The sequence below is a fragment of the Equus przewalskii genome, chromosome 6, assembly GCF_037783145.1.
Source record: "Equus przewalskii isolate Varuska chromosome 6, EquPr2, whole genome shotgun sequence".
NCBI classification, from domain to species: domain Eukaryota; kingdom Metazoa; phylum Chordata; class Mammalia; order Perissodactyla; family Equidae; genus Equus; species Equus przewalskii.
This window is the reverse complement of record NC_091836.1, coordinates 71,567,317-71,590,651: the sequence shown is the minus strand read 5'-3', so window position 1 is coordinate 71,590,651 and position 23,335 is coordinate 71,567,317. Positions and strand designations below refer to the sequence as shown.

Below are 23,335 nucleotides of genomic sequence, written 5' to 3'. Positions count from 1 at the left end.
CCAGAGGGTACGTACCAAGACAGCCTCCATGGTAACTACTGTGGAGTAGCAGAAGGGGCCTCAGAATAGGATTCAGAAGACTACGATTGCAGTCCACAGCTGACTCATTGGCTTAACTCTGGGCAAGTGCTTTCACCCTGGGGTCTCCGTTTCTTGTCTGGAAAGCAGAAACGGGTGTTATGACCATCACATGAGCTCTAAGGGATGTCAAGGTGCTCAGAGAAGTAGGAAGTGCCCTACAAATGCAGTGAACCATGATTACTATCTTAAAACAGAACAACTGCAGCCAGGCAAGCCTGGAGACGTGGAGGTAGAAGGCAGGAGTGGAGGGCTGTGGGGAAACCTCAGGGCCAATGCCCCTTGTGCCTGAAACACCAGTCCTTCTCTGTCCTCCCAGGCTGAACCCGGACTCCCAGGGCCCATGCTTACACCTGACAAATGATGGCCTGAGCTATGAGCAAACAGGACTATATGAACATTGCGGTGCAGGAGCCCCCTCTTGACTACTCCTTCCGAAGCATCCACGTGATCCAAGGTCAGCTCACAGAGCACAGCACTTCACTCACCGTGGCAGCAGGCCAGGTGTGGTCCCTAGGGAGAAACCAGTCTTCTACTTAAAAGCCTAAAGCGATTCTTCTCATATGCTTGCAGATTTGTTGTTGTTGTAGTTTTGGGGAGGAGTAGGGGGTAGGGAGGTGGGAGTGGAAGGGGTTAGCCTTTATAAAAATTAGCAGGAAATCTGAAAGGAACCAGGGGGCTCTCAGGGTATTGATCATCTTCCAAAGAGGCCAGGCTACAGCTGAAAAGTCAGGTGGAAGAAAATTGGGAAGCCAGTCTATCAGCCAATAGTTTTATGCTCTTGTTTGCACCTGAAGAGAGGAAGACACTAATGAGAGGAAAACAGGCTGCTGCAGAGTCCCAGCCAACAGGCAGACCCTGTCTTCTCTGTCTGAGGACACATTGCTAAAACATGCAGGGTCTTGTTATCAACAAACTGGCATCTTTCCAGTTTAAATATTTATTGACAAATTTTATATTTATTCCAGTCATATCCAAGTTTATTCCATCATCACCCACACTAACTGTGGGTTCCAGCACTGCCCATGCTCATTCCCATTTTACCATTCAATGTCTCTGTGAATGGGCAGCCAGTATCTCTCAGGGGACAAAGAGAGGCTCTCAATAATAGCATATTCTCAAGGGAATATGCTTCTTCTCAGGGAAATTCTGCTGTCCCTGGCTTTTGTTATCTGGTCTCTCATAAATACATCAGTTCATCTACCCTCAGAGAACATAGGTTGGCATCAACTTATCCTAGACCCATTATCTGGCTTTGGTCTTCTCTCTTAGACAATTGGTGGCCACCTTTAAGTTCAGAAAGCAGGTTATCCAGGAAGTACTAGCCTTGGTTTGGGTTTAGGGTGCTGTTTGGGTGGGCATCAGCCACAATGGTAACTCACATTTGTTCTTTCATGAGCACACACCCACCTACCGTGATCTTATTATGCACAGCATCACTTCTGATTGATGTAGTCCAAATTTCACAAGGGTTTTAGCTGCAACAGTGGCTATGTACAAGATAGCTGAGGTGACAGAGGGGGAAGGGGAGTATGGCTCCTGCCTAACCTGGGAATTCCCAGCTCTGAGTGAGGAGATAGAACTTTGCCCTCTATATAGAGTCCTCAGAATGAGAGAGACAAGCTACTACGACTAAGGATAACTCCACAGCACCAACATAATCTGTACAGATGCACCATCCTACATTCAATAAATATTTATTGAGCGCCTAATATTTATTAAGCACTTATATACATATATATGTGTATATACATACATGTGTGTATACATATATGTCAGGCATTGTGCTCCTTGCTGAATGTTGTGGAAGGGGAGAAGGAGAGGCACATCCAAGCCCCAAAAGGCCAGTCTCCTCAGGTCCCCCAGAGCTTATGGAACACTCACTTAAAATTGGTGTTAGACAAGGTCTCCTGGATTACACAGCACTGCTGGCTGGGAGAACAAAAATCACCATTACCCCCATTTCACAGGCGAGGAAGCCAGGCTTGAAGAGGAGGCCACGACTTTCCCAAGCTCACAGCGCTGAGTAATGGCAGGGCCTTGACCCCCTAGCCCATACGGCACCTTTAGGTGAACTTAGTCCTGTGGGCACACAGTGGACAGTAGAACCTCATCTGCCAGGGGTTTGGGGGCACAAGGTACACAAGTGTACGCAGCAGCCCTGGCTGGGCTCACATCATGGTCTCTGAACTCCAAAGGCCCAGTTCCTCCCACCCGAGAGCAGCCCTGAGAACAGTGAAGGGCAGTGGGAAGGGCGGGAGCACATGGCGGGGGCAGGACGGTGGGTGTGGTTTGAGAAGTTTGATGCTCCTGGGTGAGGCGCTGTCAGGCATGCACTGAGAATGGCTCTGGGGAGGAACAGCTCAGTGCTGCGTGCCTGTCTGGACTGACAAGCCAACACCCAGAGCTTGGAGACTTCTTTATGCTGTTTACCAAACAAATAAATTCTAAAAAGCTCCCATCTCCTGGTGTGGTGAGGCCACAGACAGCCCCAGAAGAGGGCTGCCCCTGGAGTGTGGCTTTCAGTCAGGCACAGTCCTCAGCAACATGTCCCTCATCCCACCCCCTCCCACTTACCAGAGCTGCAAAGGGCGAGGTCAGGGCCCCCCAGAGAAAGAGGACAGGGCCCTCCCCCACCACATGAATTCCCTGGACCCCTCCTTGCTGCTGGACTCCAGCTCAAATGGTCAGTGAGAACTTGGGGAGCAGCCCCTGGTGCCAGCTTTGGGCCAGGGATACAGCCAAAGAGATGGTTGGCTCTGGAGGCCAGGAATTAGGCTCAGAAAAAACAAAACAAAACAAAAAACAAACAAAAAATAAATAAAATAAAATAGGCGTTAGAAGACAGGGTAGAGTTTGGGGGTACTAGTACACTATTTGCTAAATTAATCAACAGATGGATCATAGAATCTGAAATGGTAGTGACTTCCGAAGGCATCTAATCTGTACTGACTCCAACCTATAGTCCTCTAACTTCTGCTCACTAACCTCCAGTTAAGGGAGTCCCCTACCCCACTCACCTACCAACTCCTTCCATTATGGGGTAAGGGATGACACAAGGAATTTCTTCATATCATACTAACTCCTGCCTTCTGGGGACACATGGAAAAAGTTGCATGGCAACCCTTTGGAGATAAGAAGACAGGATCGTGTTTTTCCCAGGTCTTCCTGGGGCTGGTCCACCCCCAGTTCTCTGAGTGTTGATATCTGTGGCCGTTTCCAGACCTGCTTTGGCCTACTCTGAACAAGGCAGCTTCAACCAATCCTCAGGCAGTGCAGTGCCCTGGTGGAGTCTGAGGGGAGCAGTAACGTGGAGCGGCCTGCACACGCTATTCCACCCTTGATAACAACAGCCCCAGGCAGCCTCAAGTTTTAGGCAGTGCCATCCCACCAGTAGCTCCCTCTGAGCTCGGGATCAGCCCAGGCTTGGTGGCATTCCCCAAGCTGCTGCCTCATCAGACTGGATGCTAGTCCATTATGTGAGCTTATTTTGACCTTAACTTTTATTCATTTTTGTCATTTCATTTCAGAGTTGCGGTCAGGAGATGTGAGGCTGGGGAGCAGGATTAGGAATTTATCCATGAGCTGGGGTACCCTGTTCAGTACCCTTCTGCCACCTTCCCCCCACCTCAAGCCCCAATTACCGGTCCTGCTCACTCCAGGACTAAGGCAGAGAGCCATCTGGTGGATGCTGCCCAACCTGCACCTGAGCAGGAGAGGAAGTTAACATTGGGAGGGGGTGAAAGAGAGGAAGTGTATCCAGTAAGAGCTGAGGGGAGGGTGAAGACAGGCTGGCCAGGTTTGTGGAATACTAAATACTTCCCCGGAAGCAGCTGTAGACAAGTAACCAAAGGCTTAGGGACAAGAGGAAAAATACAGTCACCTCAGCCAGAGCTGGTGTCTGGTTCTGACTCTGCCACTCACTGACTATGAGCTTGGGCAGGGCCCTTCCTCTGTCTGGATCTCATCTGTCAAAAGGTGGGGCCGGGTGGGAGGGGTGTAAATCCATACAAATGGGTTCTAACATTACTCCGTTCTCCTCAACCAAACTCTGAGGGCGTTATTTATGCTACCTGCTTATATTTCCTTACGTTCCATTCACTCTTGAATTCACTCCAGTCTAGCTTCTGTCTCCTGGCCCTTGCCATTTCATTGAAATAGCCCTGACCAAGGTCACCAGGGACTTCTGAGGTGCCAAAATTACTTTTCAGTCCTTATCTCCCTGAAACTCACTCTTATAAACTATGGACTCCCTGAGCATCTTTACAACTATTCTCTCCTGGTTTTCCCTGTCCTCCTCTGATTATTTATTTAAATTCTTTAAGGGACTCTCCTTCCTTCTTGTCCCTCCTGTCACCTCTCACTCTCCTTGAAAAATCTCATCTATTTCTCTAACTTATACACCCTCTCTGCTAACAATTCTCAGGTGTGTCCCCCGAGCTTCAGACCTTCATATCCAACTGCCTACTTGGCTTCTCCACCTTTTTGTACTATAGGAACCTCAGACACACCAAGGCCAAGTTGAACTCATCACTTTCCCAACCCTGTGTCTCTTGTTCTAATTCTGATTCAGTTCATAGAACTGGCATCTGCCCAGTCACCCTTGAAGAAACTGGACAACACCCTTGAATATTATTCTACCGTTACCTCCAGTCAGCCATCAAGTCATGCTGATCATCCCTCTCATCTCTTGCTTAGATGACTGAAAGAACCAAATTGGTCTTCCAGTCCCACCCACTCCCTAAAATCCATACTCCACACTAAAGCTTCAGAGTGACCTCTCTGAAATGAAAGATTTGAATCCTCTCCTTTGCTTTAAACCCTCCAGTGACTTCCCATCACCTATGGGATGAAGTCCAAGATACTCAGCCTGACATTCAAGGGTCCTCGTCTTTTTCCTCCTTGCCCCCTTGTGCAGCACATGCACGTGTGCCCACGCTGTTCCACACCTCTTTGCTCATGCTGTTCTCACACTTTCCACCCTTGCCTTGTTAACATCTCCTAACCCACTGAAATCCAGCTCAGGCTTTACCTTCCCTGGGAAACTTCCGTCAGCTCCCAGACTGGGTTAGGAGCCCCAGTTCTACACTTCCTTGACTTAAATGGCATTGATCACACTATATTGCCAGTTTGTTTCCATCTTGCCCTTGTGAGCTCCTCCAAGGCACAAATATCTGCTTCATCCCTGCCCTATTACTCATACAGAGCTTGGCATGGACTGTCTCTCATTTTTCTCACTATTGTATATCCAGCATCTGCCACATAGCAGTTGCTCAATATTAAAGAAAGACCAGACATCAGTTTGTTACACTGAAGTGAATTCTATAGGCTCTACCAGTAGATATTCTAGATTTTTTGCTATCATCTTGGTTCAAGCTCAACACCTCTAGTTCTTAGTTTCTTTATCTATAAAATGGGAATAGATTTGCCCCCCAACTCTCATGTATTCAGACGACCCAATGATACAACAGTCATGAGAGGAGCATGTGACCCACACCTAAGGTTTGGGAAGTCTTTGGCCCTTAGTCCAAGCTTACTCTGACTGCTGGGATCTGTGGGACAGGGTCCTGAGCTGACAGCAGATAGAGTCACACTGGACTCAAGCATAGGGCAAGGCCCTACCAGCCCCTCCAGCTACAGGTTAGGCTGCTAATCCTTCCAGCTCTGTCCCTTCCACCCCACAGAGCCAGAAAGGCAAAGATGATCTATCCAAGCCTCACTTTGTTCCCACAGATCTGACAAGCGAGGAGCCAAGGAGAGGGCTACGACCACTAAGGCACTCAAAGTCAGGGAAGTCACTGACCCAGTCCCTGTGGCTGAACAACAATGTCCTCAATGATCTGAAAGACTTCAGCCATGTGGTTTCACAGCTGCTGGAGCATCCAGAGAAGCTGGCCTGGATCGACCTGTCCTTCAATGACCTGACTTCCATTGACCCTGTGAGTTCCCAGTCCTGGGAGTCCAGTCAAGGTGGGCCTGAAGCCACCTTGTCCAGCCCCCCGCCTCGCCACCTCCCACATACTATCAAGGAAGTAGTGAGGCAGCATGGTGCTGTGCAAAGCACATGGCTGTGGACTCAGACAGATGGAGGTTCAAATCCTAGATTTGCCTCATGATTTGGAGCAAGCTACCTAACCTTTGAAAACCTCAGCCTCTCTGTCTAAAAAATGGGAATAATATGCAAGCATCATAAAGGCTTTCTGAGGATTAAATGAGAATGTATGAAAACCAACCAGCACATAGCAGGCTGAAGTAAAATTGTAGCTCTCCTTACCAGGCACCCGCTGTGCCTTGAGTCGAGTTCTTCTGTGGAAGAGGTAGGTAGTAAAAGCACAGCACTTCCCAAAACTCTGACTCAAGTTTTAAGAAATAAACAAAACTGGCCCCTTCTTGTCTAGATCCTTGTTAGAGGGGACAGGAGCTAGAGCACGACTTGGAAACTGTTCCCCAGGGTATAGTGATCTCAATTTAACTACCATTTTAAAAGCTCTTATGTCCCTAGCATGATGCTCTGTATCCCTGTCCCCTGTTGTGATAGAATCTTAGGTCACCAAAGCTAGAAGGGTCTTCAGTGAAGGAGCAGCTAAGGCTCAGAGACAGGCAGGAGAGCCCAGTCACCTAGGAAGCCAGTGGCAGTGCCAGGATGCAGGTCCATCCTTCCTGCCTGTCAGATCACAGCTCTGTGTCAGTGTGATGCCCCTGTACCCCTTCAAAGGTAAATGAAAGTAGGTTGGAGTCATCTAGTATGGCCATAGGGGAGCGGGGGTGGAGGACAAGTTGTTCCCCAAACTCGTCTTTCTCTGCCTGCAAGTCAGTCCTGAGCATGGATCCAGGGCCCCGTCCAGCCTGGCTTTTGGTTTCCTTCCCCAACAGGTCCTGACAACCTTCTTCAACCTGAGTGTTCTCTATCTTCATGGCAACAGCATCCAGCGCCTGGGAGAGGTGAATAAGCTGGCTGTCCTCCCTCGGCTCCGGAGCCTGACACTCCATGGGAACCCCATAGAGGAAGAGAAGGGGTATAGGTAAGTGCTCTACCCCTGGAGCTAGGCTCCAGCTGGGCTCTCCAGAAGGAGGAAGGGAGACAAGAAATCCAGCACCATCCTTCTGCCATGCTGGGATCAGGGCAGGGTGTAGAGACCTTTAAGCATTTCTTGCTATCAGTCAGGATAAACTCAGTCTCCCTCAAACTATACTGAAGTCCCTCCATTCCTTGCAGCCAGGGGAGATAGCAGCAACTGGTTGGAGGGCGAAAGGGGTTCTGGTTGGGGGGCTGGCCCCCAGCCCGAGTCTTCCCCACAGGCAATATGTGCTGTGCACCCTGCCCTGTGTCACCACGTTCGACTTCAGTGGGGTCACCAAAGCAGACCGCACCACAGCTGAAGTGTGGAAACGCATGAACATCAAGCCCAAGAAGGTCCGGATCAAGCAGAATACACTGTGAGGTTCCGAGGACCCCAGCAGTCCTAAAGGCCCAAAGATGACCAGTTTGGTTTGATAATAAACGAGTTGAGCTGTTCAGATCAGAAGCCACTTGTACCATGTAAAAATGCTGTCCAACTCGGGCAACTGCCAGTAGCTCTGGCCTTACTTCACTGAAGGCGGGGGTTGGGGGGGGAAGGCCCCTGGGCCTGGGACACAGGGGATGTGGGTTTACTGCATGGCCTTGGGAAACTTTCTAACCTCTCTGAGCCCTTTTTTACTCTTCAGCTCAGACATCCTGGGGTTAGAGTTGCTTTATAGAGCATCAAGGTCTTGTGGAGATGCCTCCATGACAGGAGGCTAAGGAGATGGGCTGTGATCCCTGAACCCCACTTCAATCAGATCAGAATAGTTCCACTCTTGATGTTTTATATGTTGGGATTCTGCTTGAGACTTCATTTGATAAAAAGAATCTTCTGCTTGAAAACACTGGCTTGCTGGCTCCGTATTAGGCGCTCCTGGTCTGCCTGCACCCCTCCCCACCACCGGGCTTGCTGGGAATTCCACTGAGCCTGAGGCAGGGCCCCCATCAGTGACAGCTGCCTCAGATTCAAGTTTGTTGAGCTTTGACAGTGTTCCCATCACTGGAGAAGGGACAAGCACAGTCTTAATCCAATATGAGTTAGCTCAGCCTGAGTCTCAGCTAAGACCTGAACCCTTATCTCCTGGATCCCTCTTAGTGCCCCCTAGAAGATGCCCCCCTCCCCCTCATCCATCTTGCTACTCACAGACTTGAGTAGCCAAAAGCAGTAAGGTGGTGGGCAGGACAGAGGGGCTGGAACCAGCACACAGATGAATACACTTCCTTTATCGAGGGTGACAAACCAAAACAAAACCGAAAAAACCCCAAACATGTAAAAACCCAGGGTGCTAGAAATACAAACTCAATTCATTCAAATGCAAGCTTGTCCAGACCCTGGTCACAAACCCTAGTGAGGTGCATGCGAGCACCAAGTCAGGGAGCAGGGGACAGGAGTGAGGCTAAGAGAAAGGGTGGGAAGGGGGCCCGCATAGGCCCCCTAATGATCACCCTCACAGTGGTACCTCCACCTCCCCAGTGACAGTGAAGACCTATCAAGCCCTGTCCTTTTGACCCCACCCCACCCCTGGCCAGGGCTTCGAAGGCTAGTCCCAAATGGTTCTACCCTCCCTTGCTCCATCCTCACTTGCTCAGGCTTCTAGCCTTGCTCTTCTCCGCCTCCACATTCTTCTCTGTGATTAGTAGCAGGTTAGGGTACTGTATAAGCCGCAGTGAGGCTGGGGGGCCAGGGGAGGCAGGGTGGAGACGGGGTGAAGAGAGGAGAAGAGCTGTCCAAGGACCCCTCTCTTCATGGGATCCCAAACTGTACAACCAGCTCCTCTTTTGCGTCCACACGGATTTGAGAAAGTGCACTGTAGGCATAAGCAGCTATCCTGGAGACCTGAGACAGAGGGACCGGGGAGGAGAGGAACAGAGAGAGACAGTGAGAAGGGAGATCCAGAAAGCAGAGGGAGGGGAATTGGATAGTGAAACAGGAGAGAGGAGGGGATGATGGGGGACAGGAAGCCAAAGAGAAAGGCAGGGATGAGAAAGACAGAAGGAAAAGACCAAAGAGGACAAAGAGAATAAAGGTTGAGGGGAAGCGAGAGGGAGGAAAGAAAAAATGAGACTGAGGTGGGAGTGAGTGGGGCCCAGAAGCTACCAGGCTCCCTCACTCCACTTCCCTACCTCCTCTGAGGCAGAGAGGGTGAGCCCTCTGCCACAGCCTGGCCAGAGTAGAAATGGGGAAGGCGGGGGCGAGGGGTGACTCACCTGCTGCAAGTCGGAGAAGGGAATGGGCTCGCTGGCCAGCACTTGGTGGGGCTGGCTGGTGAGAGATGGCAGTGGTGGCAGCTTCTTCCAGTGGGTCAGGCTGCTGCTCAGCACAGCCAAGCGGGTGCTGGCCAAGAGGGAGGGGTGAGGGTGGGCAGTCAGGCCACAGTCTGCCCAGCCCAGCCCAGGCAAGCCTCACTCCCTCGGGCCAGAGAAGCAGGGTGACAGGTCCTCAGCTCACCACAAACTCACTCTGGGGCCACCTGCCTTGGCCCCCGCACCCTTGGGTGTCACAGGGCAAAAAGGGCTGACATGAACATCTACTGAGGTGGCCGAGTGATTTGTGGTGGTCTCCTGAGCTGCACCGAAATGGAGAGCCTAGACTGGGGCCTAGGCTCCAAAGCTGGATCAGGGATGAAGGGGCAGAGAAGAGCCCAAGTAGCCTGAGGGTCCCCAGCTGGTCAGGTGCTCACCTGTACTGCCTTGCCCGGTCCATGTACTCATGCTGCTCCATTCCCTGGGAGTCAGCAGCAGACACGTCAATGATGTTGCTTTGGGGAGAGGAGGTAGAGAGGACATGACAGGTGCTTTGAGAGGGACAGACGCTGTCAAGTGCTAACTCTAGGGCTATCTGACACCAGTGTCCCCACCTGCCCACTGGAGCAGGGCTGGGCCCAGAGGTACCTCTCCCCCCGACTCTGTCCCATCCCCCATGTCCCGGGCCCAGCTCCCTCTATCCTAACCTTTAACACGGATGGAGGAGCTCTGCCCCAGGCTTGGTCCTGTGGTTCTCACCTGGCTGTCTTAGCAAGGATGGAGGAGAGCAGCGCCTGCTCATCTGTGCGAGCAGAAGGTAGGCTGTGGTAGTTGGGCTCGGCTCCATTGAGGGCTTTGGTTGGGGGGCTGCTAGGGTCCAGCAGCAGCTTCCTCTCCTCTCGGTCCTAGGAGAGGCCATGGGGGAGAAGTCAGCCCCAGGGCCCTTAGTCCAACCTGCCTTTCCTGGGCTCTCCTCCCAGCCCAGTGCTGACCTTTAAGCACCAAAAAATATTTTTATTGGGGATATTCCAAGTGCCCAGCTGTATGGAATATCAGCTAAGACTCAGTTCCTGCCTGCAACTTGGGAGCCTAGAGGCCCTGAAAAAGGTGGACAGAGGCATAAAGCAGGTATTCAGTAACAGCCCTAGTGCTTCAGAAAATAGTCCAGCACCTGGTAGAGAAAGGGTACTGGAGGCTAGAAACTCGAGGAGGTGGGAAGCCAGAGGAGTGGTGTCTAGAGGGGAAACTGATGCAAGTCAGGAGCCCAAGAATGGCCCTCCCCAGCAAGGCTATCTGCTCCTAGGATGGAGAGGTCCTGGGAGGCCAGACAAGGCCCTAAGCCCCAAGGGAAAGCAAGCCCAACTTCTCAATGGCCATTCCTCACATTATCTCAGGGCAGGAGTCCCAGTCACAGCCTCTGGGTCACACAGTCCAAGTGTGCTCCCTTCCTGAGGGCAGGTCCCTTCTACTCTCAGGTGTTCACTCTCCTCTCTGATGCTCTCTTTGTATGGGCCCCCACAACCAAACTTGGTGCACCTGGTGTATCCCAACCTGACCTGAACAGTGGAGCTGTTCCCTCCCTTGCCAAGCCACCACACCTCTATGTGTTTGGCTTCACAATTTTCCACAGCCCTATTACTGCTAGCCTACACTGATAATCACAACCCTCAGAACTACCTGGGGCCAAACCAAGTCTCCCTGGTCCTGTATAATTCTGTGTATTTCTCCTTGTCCTGTTTCAGTCCCTTGTTCTCATCTACTGCAATCTCTCTGGATATGACCCTGCATTGAGCCCATCTGCTGCAAATCCCTGCTGGCTTTGTGTCCACTGCAAATTGGATAAGCAGAGCTGCTGGGTATCTATCCAAGCCATAAAGAGCAAAGGTGCCCAGGACAAAGCTAAGGACAAGGGGCCCATCCTGGCTAATGCTGACTCACCAACCCTCAGTGCCAGACCACCAGACTCCTCAGTGCTCCATTCTAGGCCTATCTCAGTTCCTACCACAGACTTTCCCACTGCAGGCTCCCAGCTCCCCTGCCCACAATGCCACAACTCTCCTTACAGAGGGCCACTTCCTCCTACCCTGCCTGCCCCACCCAAGGCAGGCCCAGCCTTTCCACATTACTCTTCCTTCTTAAGCCAAAGTTGTTGCAGTATCCTCAGTTCCCAACAGCCTGTGGGCCTCTGTCCCATCACCTCCCAACTCCTAGAGACCCCTTCTCCTCCCTAAAACACAGGCTAAGTATTAAAGAGCTAGAAAGACAAAATGTTGCCAAAGAATAAACTGTCCCTAAGGAAAGCTGGCTCTGCAATGAAGTCTGAGTTTGCTTCCTCTGTGTTCTTCCTTCCTCCAGCCCCACTTCAGACAGATCTTCCTGGAGGACAGGGCAGTTTCTCCCCTATCAGGGGTTCTTCAAGAACAAGGTGGTTTTCCTGAGACTGAGAGTCCCAGAAGAGGCCAGGCTACCCCCATCAGAGTGGACAAATAATACCCTATCCCCAAAGGGCAAGTGGAGCACAGGGGAGGTTTTTCACACCAAGGTTTGTCCCTGAGTCAATGTCAACCCAAGAGTCAGGGTTTCACTGTAACCCTAGCACAGACACATATGTGGCCTGCCCACGACTGGCCACCTGGTCTGTGGGTACAGCTGGAAGAGACCGCTTGGCCCAATGGATAAACCATACGGCTTGGTATCAAAACACCTGAGCTATGACGCTTCCCAGCTTTGCAGTCTTGGCTAAATCACTTAGCCTGTGTGAACTTTTTCCATCTTTAAATAGACATAACCAGTACCTATATGAGAGATGTTTGGCAAGAGTCAAATGAGATAACTGTAAAAGGCCTTTGAAAACTGTCATGTGATGTACATTTCTTTTTATTATTCTAACAGAGGCGCAGAGATGAAAGTGGGAGAGGGGCCTGCCCAAAAGCTGAAAGAGGAACTTTGGGATAGTGAAAGGTTATGGCTTGTACACCAGTAAGTAGACGTTTGCCACATGAGACCTCAAATCACCCAGCCCTGATCCAGCACCATCTCTGGGGGCTAGAAACAGAAGCCAGAGCCCATCAAGGGGAAGGTGGAGACTCAGGAGAGCAGCAAGCCCAGTTCTCCCAACCAGAAGCTGGTGTCTTTTCTCACAGGGCATTAACCATTCCTAACTCATTCTCTGCAAGAGTCCATATGATGCTTTAAGGGACAGTTTCCCACTAGGCCACAGCTGTCCCAGTAGGCAGGGATATTGTCTCCTTCTCTAACAGGCTAGAGTGAAGTGAGAGGTATTGGCCATGAGGCATGCCTACATAAGGCAAAGGAAATATGAGTATGTGTTCACTGCGTGTTTGGAGAATTAATGAGGCCCAGGAGCCACCCATGCCTCCCAAATAAATGACATTTTTCCGAGCTTTCCATACTACCCCAAAATAGGTTGAGTCACTGGGGAAAGACCTACTTCCCAAGTACCAGTGATATAATCCATTTCTGTGCCCATCCACCCCACTAGACTCTGAGCTACTTGCCGAAACCTTTCTACTGTCTCTGTATCTAATATGTGCTGAAATATAGAACCCAGGCTTAAAAGATGAGTGGCCAACAGATCGAGACTTCATCCTTGGAAAGGTCTCCCCCTCCTCAGAGGAGGTCAAATGGGCAGCGCAGGGATTACAGTGGGGTGAGAAGTGAGAATGCACCAAGGGGAAGAAAGAGAATTTGAAACTGTACGTCTCCCCAGCCTAATCCTTCCTGCAAAGGGATCAGATCTACAGCCAAATTCCCAGGACAGGCACCCCTCTAGCTAGAGGAACCCTCAGGCCCCAGGCAAAAACTGCACTGGAGCAAGCCAAACTGAGCTCCCCATCCTCTCTCTCTATTCCAGTCCAGCCAAAGTTAAACCCGATTTGTTGCTTCCCAAATAATTTCCCACGTCTCGATGTCCTCATTGTCTATTAAATCCTTCACTGGGCAACTCAAATACCACCAACTTCCAGAGGCCTTCTCTGCCCCCAGACCAACAGTGACCTCCCTTCTGCAACCCCAGGGACTGAGAGGATAGCCAGATTCCTGATTCATCTCGGGACAAACTAACAAGAGCCTCAGCTTACCCACCTCTACAATGGATTCACAAAGCCCGTTAATACAAGCACAGAAAAGGCACAGGAAGCTGGGAAGGGAGTGCTTCCCAGGAACCCAAGCTGAGGATCTTTGAAGCTGTAAAGGCTTGAGGGTAGCGGGGGCATGGAAGAGGTAGGAGCAAGAGAGACAGGCGGCTGGCTACACACCCCAAGGTGGGGACTGTGTAGAGAGAACTAGGGCTTTAACAGAGGTAGGAGCCCGGCCCGTCCCCTCTGTAATCTGTCCCCTCCGGGCCTCCGTACTCAGTGAGACCCGCAGTCCAGCTCCCGTCCTTCAGCAGGCTTTTCTCCGGGCCCCATGTCCTAGGGACTCAGCCCTCATTCCCGAGCCCCGCCCGCTGCGGCCGCACCTGGTCCGAGTCCTCGTTCTCGCTGCTGTAGCAGCACCCCATGGCCGGGGTCGGGCCGGGCGCTCAGGCCGCGCCGAGAAGGGACGGCGTCCGTCAGGAGCCCTTCCGGTCACATGACCCGTGGCTGCAACCAGCAAGCAAACACCCACCCCCACGCCTACCCCTCCCGCGAGCCGCTTGGCTGCCGCCCCTGCGGCCGAAACCCCGGCTTCCGGCCCCGCCCCCACCGCGTGATCACCGCCAACCAATGGGAAGGCGTACCCTGCGGGACAAGACTCCAGACACGTGATGCGAGGAAAGGGAGAGGCGGATCACGTGAGTTCAGCGCCTTCCCAGTTTTTGAGATCCAGTCCTCTATCAAGGGCCATAGAGGCCGTCGAGTGAGTGCTAGTATGTGCTCGCGTGGCCACCCTTCTGGGCCAGTGAGCCGACTTATACCAAATGCCATCATGATATGCTTTTCTGAATGCCATGCGGGAGACGAGTGGGATCCAGGCCCTATGCTCCTAGAACGCCCAGTCTGGGTCTACGCACATTGGCCCCAAATTCCCCACGCCAAGTCAGGGCCCTCATGGAGGGTGTGGCGCCCAACTGAATTCTCAGTCTGGACTGGGGACCTGAGAATGGAAGAAGTGACTTTATACCTTCACAAGCCGAAGTGGAGTGGAGCTCAATCCTGATAGAGATAAAGGCCACCTCACAGATCTCCGTGCCCTCAGGCATCTCTTCTGTTCTGCTGTTTTGCAGCAGCCATAGTAATCTAACACGCGAAGCTGACCATCAGTGCCTTGTTCTTAGAGCTATCCCATGTCTTCTCTTGGACCCTGAACACAGGTCCAAGTCTGTCATTCAAGATCTTGCAGAGCCTGATACCTGTCTTCCACTTAATGCGCGGGGTTGGAGGGAGGGGAGGTGGTGGTGGTGGTGGTGGTGGTGTTGGAGGGGTTGGCTGGATGCCTCACCAGCCATAGGGAAATACTTGCAGTTTCCCGATCGACCTCCTGGATTTTGTACATGTAGCCTGTCACAGTCTCCTCATTGGGTCTGCCTTGTGTCTTCAAGACTCAATATTCTCCTGCTTAGTCTCTAGCCAGCATTGATTCATTCATTTATTGAATCAAATATTCAGTGAGAGTGTGCAATGTGCCACACTGTTCTATCTGGATATGCATCAGTTCACAAAACAGCCAACAATTCCCTGTATTCATGAAGCACCACATTCTCTGTTCTTGGGTCAGTCTCTTCTACCAAACTTCGAGTTCCTGGAGGACAGAGACAGTATCTGACTCTTCTCTGGGACCCAAGCCCTGGCACTTGCTTAGAGAAGACTTGAATTTTGAATTAATGAGTTAATTACAACCTCCCTATCACCTTGGCTCAAACGATGCCCCTTGTCATGATCCAAGGGGTTGTGGAGTCACCAAACCCAGTAGCTCTTATTACCCCTCAAATCAAGACCCTGGAGGAGTTCTGTAAGTACTTTGTGGGCTCCCAAAGGGTAAGAGTCAGCTCCAGCTTATCCCCGGGGGCTAGTAACTTGAACTGCAGGTCTCAGGTGACAGCAGCAGCCTCAGCATCAATAATTGAGAGCAGGTCCAGCCTGCCTCAGGGTTCTTTGCTCACAACGACTCCCCCTCCTCTCCTATGCTCTGATCTTCCCTAAGCAGGAGTCTCCAGCTCAGGTAAGTAGGGCTTTAGAGTGTGGGTTCCCCAACATCGCCACTCACCTGTTCACACCCATTGATACAACTTCACTTTCATTTTTAGTCCCCACCACCACCAGGGGCCTCACAAGGGTCAGATCTGGAGGAGGGAGAGAATGGTCCAGGGGATGGGAGAGGAGAGGGCACTTATCCCCCATAGGGAGCCCGGGAGAAGAGGCCTGGGGGTAGGGGTGAAGTGTGTGCTGTGTGTATGTGTATGTATATCCTTGTGAAGGGAATTCTGAGAGGCAACAGGAGATGAGGGGAATGCAGGGGAGGGGAGATAGGACTAGAGAAGAAATACAGAATCAAGGACGCCTCTCACCCCCAGGGAAGAGCAGCCAGGGAGAGTCCTGGGGTGGGAAGGAATCTTATCCTGACACCCTATGGAGTGTTTTGATTGCCTTTTACTAAGGCAGAGCACAGTGACTGAAGGCGTTTCTCACTACAAAGCTGTGTTCTTTTGCTGCAAAGTAATGGGTCAGAGGAGATCAAGCAGGCAGGGGGCAAGGTGGGGGAGAATATCTCAGAGGGGAACTGGTGAAGGGGGTCTTGAAGAAGGGGTCACTACAGAGATGTGGGGAAACAGGTAGGGGAAGCAAGGTGAAGATAGGACCAGGGCTCGGAAGTGGGAAGAGGTGGTTTGGGGTTGGGTGCTGAACTTAGACCAGCATGAAATCCTTGAAAGTACACAGGCTTGGAATGAGACCAACTTGGATTCAAATCCCAGTTCTGCTGTGTGACTCTGGACAAAAGACTTACCCTTTCTGAGCTATGGTTTGTAAAATATAGGGATAATAACTGCTACTGGTAAGGGCTGCACAAATGACAGGCAAATGGTGGGTTTGAGTTTTTCTCCCTGCCTCCCTCCACCCCAGGGCCCAGGTAAGGGACCATGTCGCCCGCCATCGCGCTGGCCTTCCTGCCACTGGTGGTGACATTGCTCGTGCGGTACCGGCACTACTTTCGACTGCTAGTGCGCACAGTCTTGCTGCGGAGCCTCCGAGACTGCCTGTCAGGATTGCGGATTGAGGAGCGGGCCTTCAGCTATGTCCTCACCCACACCTTGCCTGGGGACCCTGGTCATATCCTCACCACCCTGGACCACTGGAGTAGCCACTGCGAGTACCTGAGCCACATGGGGCCTATCAAAGGTCAGTGTTCCCTAGCCTTCTGCTCCAGGCAGCACCCCCAAGACGGTGAAGGAAGATCTGGGATCTGCCACTGCCTTACTGGGTGGACTGGGCAAGTTCTTCATCTTCTATGGGTCTCTTTTTCTCCTTTGGAAATGAGGGGGCTGGGCAAGGTTACTCATTAATCCAGCAAACATTTATTGCCACCTCTTTTGTACCAGGCATGCGCTAGGCACTGGGGGAGGAGGTAGACGCCACAGGGACGAATCAGCCACAAGTGCTGGCCTAAAGGAGGCATAATACAGAGGGGAATGACCATCTCAGCACATAAGCCATAACTTCGTAATTATCTGTGTATGAGTCTTTCTTCCCCACCATGGAGGGGCCCACATCCCATTCAGGGTAGCTGTCTGCCTGGATCTGAGTCCCAGCTCCCAGCACAAGTGCTTTTAAAGTCTTATTTAAGAAATTCATTCAATTCTTTGAAATTCATTCAAGGTTAGAAAGATATTCAATGAACAAAACAAGGGGGAATAAAACTGGAAGCTCTAACAAAGGTCTCTCAGGAACCTGGAAGATGGTCTCTCAGAAGCCTGGTAGTTGTTTCTGTCCAGGCCCTCCTGGAGGAAGCAACATTTGAACTGAGCCTAGAAGGATTGCTTTCAAGTTGGCCAGGCAGATGAGGATAGGGGTGGGGAAGGGAAAAGCCAGCCACACGTACAAATGCGGCATGGAGGAATGAGCCACCATGGTTGACTCTGGGCTTGGTTGTTTGGGATGGCTGTAGTACAGGCTACAGCTGGGAAGAATTGGGAGCTGAAACTGGAGAGGTAGGGTAGGATCAGGTGCAAGAAGGTCCTGAGTGTCAGGCTGAGGATCCCAAGGTCAATCCTAATGGCCTTTAGGATCACAGGAACCAGGGAGTGATAGTGTCAGATTTGTTAGAAAGATTCCTAGTGGCTAGTGTGAAGACTAGACTGAAGGAGGCAAGCCTGGAGGACAGGGGGACCAGTGGGGCAGCTGGGGCTATAGTCCAGGAGAGAGATGAGACCCCAGCTGGTTGGGGGCTACAGTAAGGCAGGTGGGCATTTGAGATCCGTTTCTATCAGGGGCCCTGCATCCATCTCCCATGTCTGCTTCAATAGCCATCTCCCCCATAGGTCAGATCCTGATGCGGCTGGTGGAAGAGAAGGCCCCCGCTAGTGTGCTGGAACTGGGCACCTACTGCGCGTACTCCACACTCTTTATTGCCCGTGCCCTGCCCCCTGGAGGTCGCCTTCTCACTGTGGAGCAGGACCCATGCACAGCAGCAGTGGCTGAAAAACTCATCCGCCTGGCTGGCTTCGACGAGCGCACGGTCAGCTCCCACCTCCCCAACCCTGGTCTCTTCCCTGCTTCCCCAGGCCTTGCCCAGGCCAGGCCTCCCCTGTGAAGGAACCCCACCTAGGAAAAGGAAGCAGCTCCACTTAGGGGACTGTGGGAGGGCGTGTGAGCTCCTGTTCAAAGTCATTTGCACATATTTGCCACTAGATGACAAAGCGGCAGTTAAGGGAAAGGTCTCTGGAGCCCAGCAAATCTGGGTCCAAACCTTAGTCTGCCTTGTTAGCTGTGTGACCCTGAGCAAAGCTCTTATCCTCTGAATCTCAGCTTCTTCACTGGCAGAATGGAAATCACATTGGATTCTGAGGCCAGAGGAAATGTGAGAACACTTGTAGAGACCTGGGCCAGGGCCTGGCATAAAGTAAGCCAGATCCTGGTGGGGTCTGGTTTTGGAGAACAATCCCTCCCACCCTCACCTCCAGCTCCTCCCACCCCCACAGGTAGAGCTCATCGTGGGTAGATCAGAGGAGGTGATCCCACGCCTACGGACCCAGTACCAGCTGAGTCGGGCAGACTTGGTGCTCCTGGCACACCGGCCCCGATGTTACCTGCGGGACTTGCAGCTGCTGGAGGCCCACGCCCTGCTGCCAGCTGGTGCCACTGTGTTAGCTGACCATGTGCTCTTCCCTGGTGCACCCCGCTTCCTGCAGTACACCAAGAGCTGTGGCCGCTACCGCTGCCGCCTCCATCACACTGGCCTCCCAGACTTCCCTGCCATCAAGGACGGCATAGCCCAGCTCACCTATGCAGGGCCTGGTTGAGGTCCAGGCCCAGAGCGTACTTACTGCGGCCCCCCCACCCCCACCCAAGCAAGGACCTCAGAACATTCCCTCCCCTCCCTGCTTGTGGCCTGACACATGCTAGACTCAGGGCTGGAGAGCCTCTATTCCCACCTCTGCCCCACTCCAGCTCCACACTGACATGAGGCATCAAGTTCTGTCAGGCTGCTTGGTCCCACTGGTCCCCCTCCTTCCAGAGAGAGCCATGGACCGACAGGCAAGAGGCCTGAGCTCCCAACCCAGCCCTGTCACTGATTTGCTGGGTGACTCCAGGAGAGTCCCTGTCCTGCTCTGAGATTTAATTTGCTCTGTTAACACCAAGGAAGCTAGCTGGGAGCACTCCAGGGGCCTCCCAGCTCTGAGCCTCAGAAAGCCTGCCCTGCCCAGCTTGTGCCATTCTGGGTGGGATCAGAGGAGACAGTAAACACCAAGTTAGACGCCTTGCAGGAATGGCTGGGTGCAAGCTGGGACAGAGGAAATGGCAATGGAGCCTGAGCCTAGGGCCAGGGCCACCCTGGCCTTCCCTAGCCCTTGCCCATGTGGCCAAGTAGGTTTGCCTGAAGTCCCTTGAGTGCCCTCTCCCCAAAGCTCAAGAGAAGATGCTGGATTCCTTTGGGCCCACCGACAAATAGGAAATAGACATGGGGGGAAAAAACCAGTCCTGTGTCTTTATTAAAGAGTTAGAAAGAAACTATACATGGCAACCAAGGAGTGAGGTACTGGCCGGAAAGGCAAAGTGGGCTCAGACCCTGGGGGTTCAAAGGCAGACTGATGGCCTGGGAAGGGCCGAGGAGACCAGGTCCTGGCAGCAGCTGAGGAGGTGCCCGAGGGTGAGCTTTCAGGCACTGGGGCAATCAGCTGGTTCTGCAGCGGGTGCAGGGTAGGTTGGACCGGCCTGGACTCTCCCTGAGGCCACCCTGCCTTGTCTACCTAGATCATCCACTGGTCCTGATCCTGTTCGTTGCCTTCCATGTCCACCTGGAGAGTAGGCTGGGTGTGGGTGGGGAGGGGCCTCAGCCACCCAGCCAGCCCCAGTTCCAGATCCTGTGCCTGCCTGGATCCAGGGTGTCTGCACCTCCTGGCCACCAGTTAGGTCAGGGGCAGGAGCCCAGGAGCAGAGACCCCCCCCATACCCCCACCTACCTCATTGACCTCTCCATCATCAGGTGACTCATTGTAGTCATTCATCTCATCCATGTCCTGCATGTCCTCGTCATCCTCTGAGTCCTCTTCACTATCTTCGTCATCGTCTTCATCTTCCTCTTCCTCATCGTCATAGTGCTGTGAGGTAGGGGAGAGCCTGTAGGCTCTGCAGGCCTGCCTGGACAGTTCAAGGGCTGGCCCACTTGGAGCCTCTCTCTGGGGCCAATGAATGACCCCCACTCCCCAACCCTGTCCTCCTTGAGTCTAGCAGGCCGGTGTATGTTCTGCAGGATCTTAGTGCTGGGCCTAATGCCCACCCCCTCTAGCTCCCCTTTCTGGCTTCCACCCAGAGCTGAGGACCACAATTACGCTAGGGTCAGAGGCAGGACCTTTAGAATTAGAACAGACCCTTAGTCCCCACACAAGTCCCACCTGCTGGGGCTACTCACTTCCGAGGCTGGCTTGCCAATAGGTACCAGGTTGTTGTCCTTCTCTGCGATGCTCTGGAGCTGTGGCCAAAGGGGGAGGAGAGCAGGGCCAGGGCCCAAGCAGGGCAGGTCAGCAGGATGGGACTGGCCCACCCTGCTCCCAAGAAGACCCCCAAGTGTGGAAGAGAAGCTTCCCTCCAGTTCTCAGGAAGATTTGATACCTTTCTATCCTGTCACCTGCCACTTATTTATGAACTTGATCCAACTACGTAAACTCTCTGGGCCTTGGTTTCCTCATAAGATTATGGTGAGGGTGAAGTGAGAGACTATCAGCCTAGAACATGGCAACTGCTACGTCCTCAAGAAATAGTAAAAGTTATTATTGCCTATGCTTTAGGGAAAAGAGTCTGGGCTCCAGTCTGGCCCGGAGGTCCCATGGTCCCCCCGCAAATTAGGGTAACACAAAGACGAGAATCTAGGCCCTCCAGCTCCCAGTCTGATTCTTCCCAGCTTAAGGCAAAAAGTTCCTCCAGGACAGGTCTCCAGAGAGGCTGGGTCATGGCCAGTGAAGGGAGAGGGGGTCCCTGACTGAGGCTCCAACACTGTGCTAGGTCCTCACTCACCCAGGCCTGATGTTGCTGTTCTTGCTGCTGCAGCTCTGTCTCCTCCACACAAGGTCGATCCAGATTAAACCACAGTGTCTCAGTCACACGGGGGAAGAGTGAGGGGAACAAGGTGGACATGGCTCCTAGACTGAGGGAAAGGGTCAGATGAATCCAGCTCTCAGATGTGTTTGGTTTTGGTTTTTATTTGCTTACAGTTTGATGTGGGGATGGGGTGGAGTGGGAGGTAGCAGGGAAGCAGCCCTTCCCTATGGGAATCAGACACAGGTTTGAGTCCTGGGTCTACCACTTACTAGCTGTTTGACCTTGGCCGAGTCACTTAACCTCTCTGAGCCTGTTTCCTCATCTGTAAAATGGGGATAATAACTATTATACCGTCCTCACAGTTATTTTGATAAGTAATTTACTTTATGGATAAGGAAAGCTGTTTGTAACCTGTTCAACGAGGGAAGAGAACGGGAGCCAAATGTAGAGGTAGGAATGCAGAATGCAGACTGGCATTACAAAAGTACAGAAAATTAGAGATCGCTGGGCTCTACTGAAACCCTACCTCCTTCAAACACGAAGACCTCCTTTTTGCCCCTCTATGAAGGTCCATACCATACCCACCTAAGTGTCAGAAATTTAGGACACTAAGCATCTCTCTCATGAACCACAGCCAAACCGGGGGTGGGGGTGGGAATGTGGGTTACCAAGTCTAAGTGTGGTTCAGTAAGACATTCTAAAGGCATGAGTAAATGGATAAATAAGTAGATAGAAGGCTGAATGGATGAACCACCATGTGAGAGAACAAGTAAATTCAGGTCGGATTAAGCAGCTGAGGGAGCTAACCAGGAAGGTCCCAGAGAATCTGAATTAAAATCTTCCGACTCACAGGAAAACTGAGCCCCAGCGACAGCCAACGACTGGCTGGCTCTAGGTCACACCGTGAGTTGGGGCACAGAACTCCCCGAGGGAGAGATCCAGGGCGGACACTAGACGATATGAGGAAGACAAAAGGATCTACAGCAAGTTCTGCTTTTGCCCTAACTTATGTGACCGATCTGGGGCCAGCCGCTGCCCTTCTGTGGACCTCAGCTTCCGAGCCCGTGTAACAGGCACAACAGCACCCATCCTCCAGTCCCAAAGTACTGAGACGCCAGACTGAGCCCGAGCATTGCCAAGCCCAACCTCTCGCCGCAAAGCCACCCCCCCGATTCTTTGCTTATTATTTATGACTGTGGAGTTGACCAACAGGAAAAAGGCAGAGGCGGGATTCGGACAGGCATTTGCCCTTATAGGGCTGCTAAACGGGAAAGGAGCGGGGCCTGAGGAGGGCCAATTAACTGGAAGAAATGCTGCGTGACAGGAAGTGACACCAATAAGTGACGGATCTTGTGTGGCGGGGTGGGGCTTAGTTCCGACGAAGCAGCCAATGAGCTGGAGCTCCTTAATGCTAAAAGAAGTCTGAATGGAGCTTCCGAGGAGGCGAGTCAGGGGGACGGGGTCTCCCTGGGGAAAGAGGAAGGAAGGGGCAAGGAGACAGCAGCCTTGCAGCCGTGCTTCTGTACTTACCGCGCCGGGAGGCGGCAGCCCGCGGCGACCCGGAAGTACTTCTCTCTGCCTGAGCGGAAGGACCCGCCAGAACCCGGGACACACCAGACGCATGCGTCTTTGGTCTCCTTTTGTTTCCCTCTCCCGCCTACCATACCGGATGTGACGTTGTACACCTTAGTCGCGTTGTCGGGGTGGAGATTTGCCGCGCCTACTCTGTTGGCCCCGCTTTGCGTCTCAGCCAATCGGATTCCCCACCCTGGCGCCGCCCCAACAACCCATTTAACCCCGCCCCTCTGGCTCCAAGCAGTGTTTGCTCCCCAACCCCTGCTGAGAAATACGGTAGCTGGCAGTAAATTGTGTTAGTACTAGGACTGTTTGTTCCGCTGCGTTCCAAGAAAATTAGTCTGCTTCTACCGCAGAATCGCTGGGTGATTTTGCGCCCCTCCTATCTGTCCTCTCTCACCCTCAGTTCCCCGTTTCGGCGCATACATTCATTTATATATGCCTTCAACGGGAATATTTGAGTCCCTACTGTATTCCAGGCTCTGCTAGAAGCTGGGGATAAGTATAGGAACATGGTCCCCCTCCCAAAGACTTCACAGTCTAGTGGAGAAACCAGACGCTGCAGACCCGCAGTGAACTCACTGGTCTTAAGATTGTCCAGTTCTGCATTTGAGATTATGCAAGAACTTGAGTGACTAGTAAACCTCCAGCACCGCCTTCCCGCATTCTGCTGTTGGGGAAT

At 52.4% G+C, this 23,335-nt stretch overlaps 4 protein-coding genes across 27 annotated transcripts in view; 2 read left to right on the top strand and 2 right to left on the bottom strand.

Annotated features, from left to right (window-relative positions):
- LRRC51 (leucine rich repeat containing 51) overlaps positions 1-12,244 on the top strand; it is a 19,230-nt gene extending 6,986 nt beyond the window's left edge. For 5 of the 15 annotated variants that reach the window (XM_070626036.1, XM_070626035.1, XM_070626038.1 and 2 more), the window contains 4 exons: positions 398-535; positions 5,812-6,017; positions 6,952-7,100; positions 7,378-7,604. In XM_070626036.1, coding sequence (XP_070482137.1) covers positions 454-535; positions 5,812-6,017; positions 6,952-7,100; positions 7,378-7,519 — 579 coding nt within the window. In that variant the 5' untranslated portion in view covers positions 398-453 and the 3' untranslated portion in view covers positions 7,520-7,604. Of the gene's footprint in view, positions 1-397; positions 536-5,811; positions 6,018-6,951; positions 7,101-7,359; positions 7,605-11,127 lie in introns of those variants that run through there. The other 10 variants (XM_070626031.1, XM_070626033.1, XM_070626030.1 and 7 more) reach the window with 3 other exon arrangements.
- LAMTOR1 (late endosomal/lysosomal adaptor, MAPK and MTOR activator 1) lies at positions 8,347-14,104 on the bottom strand. Of its 2 annotated transcripts, none has more exons than XM_008517606.2 (5): positions 13,866-14,104; positions 10,145-10,290; positions 9,823-9,900; positions 9,350-9,476; positions 8,347-8,978 (listed from the first exon to the last, which is right to left on the bottom strand). In XM_008517606.2, exons 1-5 carry the CDS (start codon positions 13,905-13,907, stop codon positions 8,886-8,888), a joined length of 486 nt encoding a protein of 161 aa, XP_008515828.1. In that variant the 5' UTR covers positions 13,908-14,104; the 3' UTR covers positions 8,347-8,885. The 2 variants fall into 2 exon arrangements, with proteins under 2 accessions (XP_008515828.1, XP_070482129.1); XM_070626028.1 differs by having other exon boundaries at positions 8,347-9,206; positions 13,866-14,082.
- TOMT (transmembrane O-methyltransferase) lies at positions 14,096-19,564 on the top strand. 2 transcript variants are annotated; one of them, XM_008517607.2, is made up of 4 exons: positions 14,096-14,180; positions 16,447-16,722; positions 17,862-18,058; positions 18,522-19,564. In XM_008517607.2, exons 2-4 carry the CDS (start codon positions 16,464-16,466, stop codon positions 18,840-18,842), a joined length of 777 nt encoding a protein of 258 aa, XP_008515829.2. In that variant the 5' UTR covers positions 14,096-14,180; positions 16,447-16,463; the 3' UTR covers positions 18,843-19,564. The 2 variants fall into 2 exon arrangements, with proteins under 2 accessions (XP_008515829.2, XP_070482128.1); XM_070626027.1 differs by lacking the exon at positions 14,096-14,180 and having other exon boundaries at positions 14,207-16,722.
- On the bottom strand, positions 19,503-23,335 carry ANAPC15 (anaphase promoting complex subunit 15). Of its 8 annotated transcripts, none has more exons than XM_008517609.2 (5): positions 22,609-23,335; positions 21,055-21,184; positions 20,453-20,512; positions 20,004-20,141; positions 19,503-19,838 (listed from the first exon to the last, which is right to left on the bottom strand). In XM_008517609.2, exons 1-5 carry the CDS (start codon positions 22,740-22,742, stop codon positions 19,791-19,793), a joined length of 510 nt encoding a protein of 169 aa, XP_008515831.2. In that variant the 5' UTR covers positions 22,743-23,335; the 3' UTR covers positions 19,503-19,790. The 8 variants fall into 8 exon arrangements, with proteins under 8 accessions (XP_008515831.2, XP_008515830.2, XP_070482145.1 ...); XM_008517608.2 differs by having other exon boundaries at positions 19,503-19,850; positions 22,609-22,870; XM_070626044.1 differs by having other exon boundaries at positions 21,055-21,179; positions 22,609-22,745.

What these genes read in the sequence shown, in the direction of transcription:
- LAMTOR1 (XM_070626028.1), bottom strand. Translation starts at nt 13,907, where the DNA reads ATGGGGTGCTGCTACAGCAGCGAGAACGAGGACTCGGACCAG. An exon ending in ATCCTTGCTAAGACAGCCAG is followed by an intron (nt 9,901 to 10,144) that starts GTGAGAACCACA and finishes CTCTCCCCAAAG; the next exon opens with CAACATCATTGACGTGTCTG. An exon ending in GACCGGGCAAGGCAGTACAG is followed by an intron (nt 9,477 to 9,822) that starts GTGAGCACCTGA and finishes CCTCTTGGCCAG; the next exon opens with CACCCGCTTGGCTGTGCTGA.
- TOMT (XM_008517607.2), top strand. Translation starts at nt 16,464, where the DNA reads ATGTCGCCCGCCATCGCGCTGGCCTTCCTGCCACTGGTGGTGACATTG. An exon ending in CCACATGGGGCCTATCAAAG is followed by an intron (nt 16,723 to 17,861) that starts GTCAGTGTTCCC and finishes TCTCCCCCATAG; the next exon opens with GTCAGATCCTGATGCGGCTG. An exon ending in CTGGCTTCGACGAGCGCACG is followed by an intron (nt 18,059 to 18,521) that starts GTCAGCTCCCAC and finishes CCACCCCCACAG; the next exon opens with GTAGAGCTCATCGTGGGTAG.
- ANAPC15 (XM_008517608.2), bottom strand. Translation starts at nt 22,742, where the DNA reads ATGGTAGGCGGGAGAGGGAAACAAAAGGAGACCAAAGACGCATGCGTC. An exon ending in AACAGCAACATCAGGCCTGG is followed by an intron (nt 20,513 to 21,054) that starts GTGAGTGAGGAC and finishes CTTTGGCCACAG; the next exon opens with CTCCAGAGCATCGCAGAGAA. An exon ending in TTGGCAAGCCAGCCTCGGAA is followed by an intron (nt 20,142 to 20,452) that starts GTGAGTAGCCCC and finishes CCTACCTCACAG; the next exon opens with CACTATGACGATGAGGAAGA.